General features: G+C 33.0%; 1 protein-coding gene across 4 annotated transcripts; it reads right to left on the bottom strand.

The window, feature by feature from the left end:
- Window positions 1-331: 331 nt before the first annotated feature.
- Window positions 332-3,453, bottom strand: LOC107606205 (vacuolar fusion protein MON1 homolog). Of its 4 annotated transcripts, none has more exons than XM_016308219.3 (8): window positions 3,328-3,453; window positions 2,948-3,027; window positions 2,341-2,473; window positions 2,180-2,271; window positions 1,748-1,829; window positions 1,591-1,655; window positions 788-1,046; window positions 332-600 (listed from the first exon to the last, which is right to left on the bottom strand). In XM_016308219.3, exons 3-7 carry the CDS (start codon window positions 2,353-2,355, stop codon window positions 956-958), a joined length of 345 nt encoding a protein of 114 aa, XP_016163705.1. In that variant the 5' UTR covers window positions 2,356-2,473; window positions 2,948-3,027; window positions 3,328-3,453; the 3' UTR covers window positions 332-600; window positions 788-955. The 4 variants fall into 4 exon arrangements, with proteins under 4 accessions (XP_016163705.1, XP_088348893.1, XP_088348892.1 ...); XM_088492767.1 differs by having other exon boundaries at window positions 2,180-2,297; window positions 2,376-2,473; XM_088492766.1 differs by having other exon boundaries at window positions 2,180-2,297; window positions 2,406-2,473.
- Window positions 3,454-8,179: the final 4,726 nt, after the last annotated feature.

Below are 8,179 nucleotides of genomic sequence, written 5' to 3'. Positions count from 1 at the left end.
TGGCGACCGCTTTTTTTGTCGCTAAATTGGTTGCTGAGAAAATTGGTCGCTAAATAGTGATCAAAGCGGTCGCTGATAAAATCAGTCACTAAATCAGTCATTGATGTCTGATCTGAAAATCTAAAATCGGTCGCTAAATTGGTCATTGTTACTAATTTCCTAATTATAAATTTTTACTAATTTCACATATACTACTATTAAAGCTTGATTTTCATAAATAATTATATTTCAACAAAATATAAAAAGAATCAAATATAAATCAATTTTTCAAATAAATACAAAAAATATTCACAATATTTATATCGAAATATAGAAATTAAAAGAGACAAAATTTACAAATACATTAAATTTATGATCCAAAATCCAAATGTACGTTAATGGCTTTATGGCCAATGACCCTAATGAGCACATTATAAACTAGCAAATCAAAAAGGACAAATGTGTGAAGAGTATTACAAGAAAACAAGAATTTTATCTTTTTGAGGATAATTATTAGTATTACATGCATAATCAAAGCATTGTGTACATTGATCCAGAAAGCTAGATTTTCTTCATGCAACTTCCCAGGATTTATCTTCTTCTAATCGACTAATAAGTGACCTGAAACAACATTAAAAATTAAAGGGCATGAAAAAATAAGTTAATGAACTACGTACTATCTTCATTATTCATTAATCATTGGAGGCTTGTATCCACGTGCCTTTTCTAGCGTGAATCCAATAAATTATAAAATAAAACATGTGATAGATTAAAAGGAAGAGCTAAATTGAGAAAAATAATTCAATACCTTTTGTTGAAGCAAGTTCTGAGTTCTGCTCCTGCTCTTTCAGTTTTCTCTCGAGCTCTTAAACCTCAATATGAAGTCATGAACAAAGATATTAAATGTTCGTTAGCACAAAAGTTTACTATTTTACTGTATAAATGCTGATTGATCATTTATTGGCAAATGACGACCTCATATTATTTTAGACTCCTGCAACTGATCTTCCAGCTTCTTTTCTACATCCCAAACCTGCATCTTGAATCCTTTCTTACTGGACAAGATCCTACACCACTTAATTCACATTTATGTTTTTCAAATGGTAGAGATATGAGCAATTATTAGGATCAAATGCAGTAATGACCAAAACTTAGTTAATAATATTGAAAGACTAAAAATTCTGCACAAACAAGAGAGATCTAGAATCTATATCTCTTGATTCTTAATGACAAATATCTTGTATAAGAAATGTATATATATTAAGAACATAAAAATAGTTGCATTTTCAATAAAATAACTGCCAAATAAATTTAACAGAAAGCTACTTCTTCAAATGTTATAGCTAGTGATCATTCAATCCATAACAATTTCTAGTTTCCACACCTAATTTCTAGAATCAATACACGACACAACTGAGAACTATACTCAAATAAGAAACCTAGCAGAAACGAAAGTAAAAGCAAACTAACTTAGCCAAATCTTAAAGCTCATATGAGAAACCGCATAACAAATTGCAAAACTAGAAGTTCAAAACCACCCAGTTATAGATAAATTCAACAACAAATTTTCTTGTGAAGGTTGGAATCATTGGATTATGAACAATCATTTACCTGCAATCTTTAAGATGATAAAATGCATCTGAACTAGTGGTTAGCAGCATCAAGTATGTGTCAGCCTGCCACAGGTATATATATACAAAGGCCAGTCATTTGTGGGCATGAAATAAAGTGAGTGTGTTAATGATCTATATATTCAAATTTGACTCACATCAAAATAATGGATATAAGCATACAAAAATGCTGAAGGATTATATCTTGGAAGGCAAACTGGAGAAAACAACTCTGATGTCCTGCATAATTATAGCCCACTAAATAAAATAAGAAAGAGCAACCAGCAAGATGAAGCAAAGAGACACCATCTAACACTTGAAGGATTTAAGTTCATTTGTTGTTTGAAGGTTCAATGGCAATGGATCAACGATAGAGCAAGATTAAATGTATACACTCAGAGACAACTAAGTATGAAGCTGTAAAATACCATGAGATTTTTATGCTACCTAAACAGCCAATCGTTGTATATTGAACACTATTTAAAACTGCATTGTTGTGGAAACTATAGGCAGAATTCTCTTAATGAATGAAATAAAAATTATACTAGCAAAACAGACTATCTGAAAGATAAAATTTGCCTTCTACTTGCCTAAAGGATTCTGATGACATAACAAAGTTGGCCAATAGCAGCATATCATCTGGATGAAGGGAAGCTTTCTGAGCACTAACAAGACTGATTACCTGTCCTCAACTTTTGCTGTGTTATCCTAAATCAGTATACAAATGGAGAAATTGAGTGTAGGGTCAAACCTTGTGCCTGCACATCAGAATTGCAAATAAAACACCTGAATTGGCAATGTCTTGTAAGATAGCACCTGCAGCTTGCCTTGTTGCATATGCTAGAGGAAAACAAGTATAGGCATGAAGAAATGTAGCAGGATTCCTGATATGATCAGACAAACAACAATATGTAGTTATTTACAAATTTACTACTAGAACACAAAAATAGAATACTGGTAAACTTTACATTCTTAGAGTAGAGAAACCAACCAAAGTGTTAATCTTTTGATTTCACAATATTAAAGCAATGAGTTGGTCCAGCAAGTGATAATAGATTATTTTCCAGTACTATGAAAATTGTGAGAATCCAAATGAGTAAACATCCCTATTTTCAGAAGGGCACTAGACCCCTGATGAAGCAAAGAAGCATCTAAGATTATGAAATTAATGCTTTCCAAAAGGATAGAATTAAAACCAGAAGAGTCCTGATAAAAAGTTGCACTAAGACCATGAAATTATAATGCCTTCAAGGTTTCTCCAAGAAAAATCACAAACAAGAGAGAGCATAGCAAAGAAGCAACGGCCACAAGGAGCAAGAGAGTAGAATAATATTACAGCTATTATAGCTAGGATTTACCTCCAATTGTTCAATTTGTTCCCAAGGAGTTTAAATTCAGGTCACAATGCTTCAAGCTCATCTATTACAGCTAACAATCTCTGTTATTAAACATTGACATGCAAGACCCAAAATCACTAAATACCAAATACATAAATACTAAATTAAAACAGAGTTGATGTGTGAGGAGAGAATAGAAAGAACAGAGAAGAAGCTTTAAGATTCTGCTATGTGCAGAGAGCTAGAGAGAGATCTCAATCTTCTATTCTTGCCACTAACTAAACTAACTTCTAGATAAATATGGAGCTAAATAACAAAGAGATATATTACAAATTTAAGCTTCATAATAACTCAGTATATTCAAGGTTTTTTGCAGAAGAAAAGAGAACCAGAAAAACTACCGCAAGTTATTTTCGCAGGATCGTGTGTTCTTCTAGTGAGAAAATCTAATTAGCAGATTTATGTAGTTGGAGAAGATTCCAAAATAGATATGGCGAAAACGCCTTAACAGAATGTGTCAAAATTTGGATTAGGGAATTATTTTACTCAAATTTTTGTTAATGTTTAAAATAAAAATGTGGGTATCTCAATGTCACAATTGTAACATCAAATAAAATTGAAAGGAATAAAAGTAACAAATAAACATATAAATGCAAGGTGCTGGTGAAGATGAAGGAATTGAAACAAACAGGAAATTAAAAAGAAGATGAAGGAAGAAACATGAACGTAAAAGAGAAGAAGACGTAAAAGTAGAGGAATTTTATTAATAAAAACTGGGAAAAAAGCAAAGTACAAGTGTTTGAGTTCAGAGGAATTACTTAAGATTCTCAATTTTACTCTGTGATGCCAGAGGGCTTAGAGCGTTTTTGGGTTTCTAAGTGTTTTCCAAAAGAACTGAACTGCCTACAATATTTTTTTCCTAAAACTCTATTTATAGACTAACCTAATGTCAGCTAACAGTTACCATTTATACACCACTTGCAGAAAATTTGAATTTCTTGTAACTGTTCCCGCACCTCTTGTGAATTTCAAAAGTTAAATAGATAGTTGTTTTACTCAAATTTTAACGCTCCATGTTGATAACTGCTCCTGCATATAGCACGTCCTATAATTTAGGCTTAATTCAAATTTTGAATAAAAACTGCTTCTTTGCTAGTGAATTAGAAGCTTCCCCTAATATATTGAATCTGACTTCATAAGTTAATAATAATATTATCTTATATTTATTTACTTAAAACAAATTATTTTTTCCTAAGTGATAATAATTTTTTGCCTAACAAGATGCCCCCCAAGATTTCTCACTTGAAGATATGCAATGATTGAAAGTGAGAAAACTTAGTTGTTTAATAACATTTTTCTTATTTTTGATATTGAGAGTCAATTGACATTTTAGACACATCCGCTTGACAGATTAAATGCCTACTAGTAATAGACTTAACAGAATTTCTAAGTCTATAAAATTTTTTACATTAATAGTTGAACTGTCAATGGGGTCTATTTTTTTGTATGAAATTTTTAAGTGTGTCAAATGATATCTGTTCTAATTTCGGTACATTAAATGTGTATCAATTGACCTTTGTTTTGACCTTTAATATTTCAATTAAGAGTTTTTTGACACACACTTTCATTGTTTTAATTGACACAATTTTTCTAACTTCAGAAGTAACAGAATTTTAACTTCGTGAAGTCGTTTCTTTCATATGTTAAACTCCAGGTATCAATTAAATTTGATAAAATTTCTAATCCTATAAAATCTCCACACTAACATTCTAATAGTTTTGACTCCAAGCGCTAAGAGACTCAACAAAATTTCTAAGTCAATTAGGCTTTGGTATTTATGAAGTACATACCCAAATGTCAATGAGAAATTATTTTTGTCCAAGAATTTAAACTTGATGCATTTTTTTTTAAATAAAACCATTCATATCTATTTTGCACATCTCAATATTTTCAGGATTAAATACATTGGTGTCAACTGTCAGTGGCTTGACTCCAGGATTATACATCCTGAACTCCACATGCATCTCATCATAGTAACAGGTACTATTGTTAGCAAGAACTTCTTCCACTCCTCCATCTTCATTCCAGAAAATCAATTTTTGATGTAAAGTGGATGGAATAGCACACATTCCATGAATCCAATCACGTCCCAAAAGCAAGTTAAAACTAGCCTTTTAAGGAACCACAACAAATAGAGTTGGCCTATTGACAGAACCAACCTCAATTGACAGCAGAACCACACCTCTAACAGAAGAAGTCCTTCCATTAAAATCTGTTACCCCAATGCTACTTTTAATCAGATCTTTTTCAGTCTTTCCAAGCCTTCCCATCATTCTTTCAGGCATAAGATTAACAGCAGCTCCCCAGTCAACCAAAATCTTATTGACTATCATTCCATCAACACGAGCCTTGATATGCAGTGTTCCTTATCATTTTCAGCAGGCTTCTCAAATAATCCTCCACCACACATATTGTCATCTAGCAATAAGCATTCGCTTCCAGGGAAGACATCATAATAATCATCTTCTAATGACTCTACTTCCTGGACTTGACTATACTCCTCAGGCAGTATTGACACCACAGCTATAGGTTGCTTAACACCAAATATTGCTTCTAAGCTGTCATCAAAACCAGTATTAAAATTATCAGTAATTAAATCTTCATCCTTTTCTCCCTTGTTTTCAACCATTACCCTCTTCCCAGCAAGATTCTTCTTGACATTTTTATTGCATTTAGGGTGATTAGAAGAATTGCCTGTTTCTGCAAACTTGGCCATGGTTGGCAAAGGAGGAAAATCTACTCCGTGTCCCTTGTATGGATCCAAAGGAACATACTCAGATATATTTTTTTTCTGCTCAAAAGTTGTAAAAGGGGAATATTTTGGAATATTTTGACAATTTGGCCAAGGAGAATAATTAGAAACCTGCTGCATGTTAGAATTATAACAAGAATAAATTGGCTTTGAGGGAATAGACACATTTTTTGGAATATATATACTACCTCCGTCTTGTGCATGATTCATGTTCCATAACTGAGACTCATAGTACCTGGGCTTAAAAGGTCTAGACTTCACCCATTTGTTTTTTCCTCTTGCAAAAGCAGTAGGTTGATTCTGCACATTTCTCACATTCTAGACCCATTTATTGTTTGAAATTTTGGTGGGAGAAACTCTTGTCTTTTGAGAAAATCCATCAGGTTTTCCATCAATCATGACCACAGTCTTCATCTTCTGGTTGACGGGTTGTACCCCAGTGTTGTTGACGCACTTGTTCAAAGGAGTTTGACCGCCTAACTTTTGTTTTCCCTCGGCTATCTTCCGCTTTAGCTCGTTAGTTTCTTTTTCTTTTTCAGCAATCTTCTTTCTCAACTCAGCCTTTTCTTTCTCTTCAACTTTGTACTTTTCAAACTCTTTTGCAGCTTCCTTGTCAAAAACAACATTGCACTTTGGCCACATGGCGATGGTGCTATCAGATTCTTTAATTCTCAACAAAAAATCTAACAAATCCTCACCAGGACGAGGATAAATTGGCTTCTTGTCTTGCTCAAAGATCCTCAGGTCTTTATTTTCATCTTTAGCACTAACCATTGTGACATCAACTTCTACCATGTTGACTGACAAGTTGAATGGCTCAACATAATTTGAGTCAGCAGCAAATGGTTCAGTGTCCACCTTCATAGTAGTTTTATCTTCAAACTTCAACCTTTCCTCCTCAATTGTTTTTTATATCAAATCCCTGAAACAGACGCAATTATTAGTGGTGTGTGAGAACACCTGATGAAACTTACAAAATTTTTTATTCTTTATTTCATCAGCTGAAAGCATCTTTTTTCCTTCTGGCAAAATAAGCTGCTTATCTTTTAATAAAACTTCAAATATTTGATCTGCCTTAGAAATATCAAAAGAATAAGTCTTATTTTCAGTTTTGGAATATAAAGAAACCTTTTCTTTTCCTTTAACAAGCTTCAAAGATTTGCATACATAAGGAGGACCCCCACGCAATTCAGCAATATAAACCTCTTTCTCATTTGAATCACTACTATCGGAAAAACAATCCACATATGCAACCTTTTTAGAACCTTTTTTGAAGTTTTCTTTTTCTTTTTTAATTTGTTCTATTTGTCTTACTCTTTCAGCTAACTGGGAAAGATCTAAAGTATGTTGATTGACAAGTTTCTTCCTAACTCCAAATTCTATCTCATTAGTAGCCATTTTGACAACTTCAGTTTCCAGAATCGGAGTAAAACACTTATTTCTCATGTTTCTAAATTGCGCCAAATAAGTATCAATGGATTCTCCTTCTGCACGTTTGACAGAGAATAAATCCATAAGACTAACTTTCAATTCACCTCGGAAAAACTGATCATGAAAATTTCTTTCTAACTGCGCCCAAGAATGAATAGAATTTGGTCTCAAGTTGGAGAACCATGTAAATGCATTTTTTGTTAAAGAAGAAGGAAAGTATCTCATCTTGAGATATTCATTAGAAGCCGCTTCCCCAATTTCAATAGTATATCGAGCAATATGCTCTACTGTAGATTCATTTTCTTCTCCAGAAAATTTTGTAAGGGATTTTGGAATTTTCCAACCCCTTGGGAGCTCTGCTTGTTGGACACATTCAGAAAAAGCAGACACAAAATATGGCCTATTTAAGCAACCAACATTAAATCCCAAACGGTTTAAAACTTGTTCAACATTTCTTGCTAGATTATAATGCCCCCCTAAGTTGTTTTGCCTAAGTCTTTCTAACATATCGTCAGCATTTTGACCATGTCTAGGCATGTGAACATCATAATTAGGAATTGCTCCACCGTTCTGATTGACATTATCAAATCTTAAACCCAAGTTGTCATTTTCTTCTAAATTTACCACAGTAGCAATCCTATTGACTTGCCTATTTAATTGTTCAATTCTAGTGTTTGTGTTTTCTAAAAAAGGATTTAAAACTATCACCATTTGATGAGTTAACATGTTTACTAGATCATGGTGGCTTTCATCCATCTGTTGCCTAATATTTGCTAAAGATCCCACAGTTTGACTAGGTTGATTAACAAGCATTGCTCTTGACATGTCAGGAAATACAGGTCTAAAATTTTCTACCCTAGTGACAGTGGATGTAGTAGAATTAGATGCACTGTTATTTCCTGTATTAATAGAATGTGAAAAATTTTGTTGTGATACGTGTGAACCTGACGCCCCGGAAACAGGTACATTTGACATGCCATATGGATTTTGATAAATAGGATTTTGAAAAG

This window comes from Arachis ipaensis, chromosome B7 (assembly GCF_059453495.1).
Source record: "Arachis ipaensis isolate K30076 ecotype BB chromosome B7, ASM5945349v1, whole genome shotgun sequence".
NCBI classification, from domain to species: domain Eukaryota; kingdom Viridiplantae; phylum Streptophyta; class Magnoliopsida; order Fabales; family Fabaceae; genus Arachis; species Arachis ipaensis.
The sequence above is the reverse complement of the archived record's forward strand: the minus strand, read 5'-3'. Positions and strand labels throughout refer to the sequence as shown.

What these genes read in the sequence shown, in the direction of transcription:
- LOC107606205 (XM_016308219.3), bottom strand. An exon ending in CTTATATCCATTATTTTGAT is followed by an intron (nt 1,656 to 1,747) that starts GTGAGTCAAATT and finishes TACCTGTGGCAG; the next exon opens with GCTGACACATACTTGATGCT. An exon ending in TATCATCTTAAAGATTGCAG is followed by an intron (nt 1,047 to 1,590) that starts GTAAATGATTGT and finishes TAAGTGGTGTAG; the next exon opens with GATCTTGTCCAGTAAGAAAG.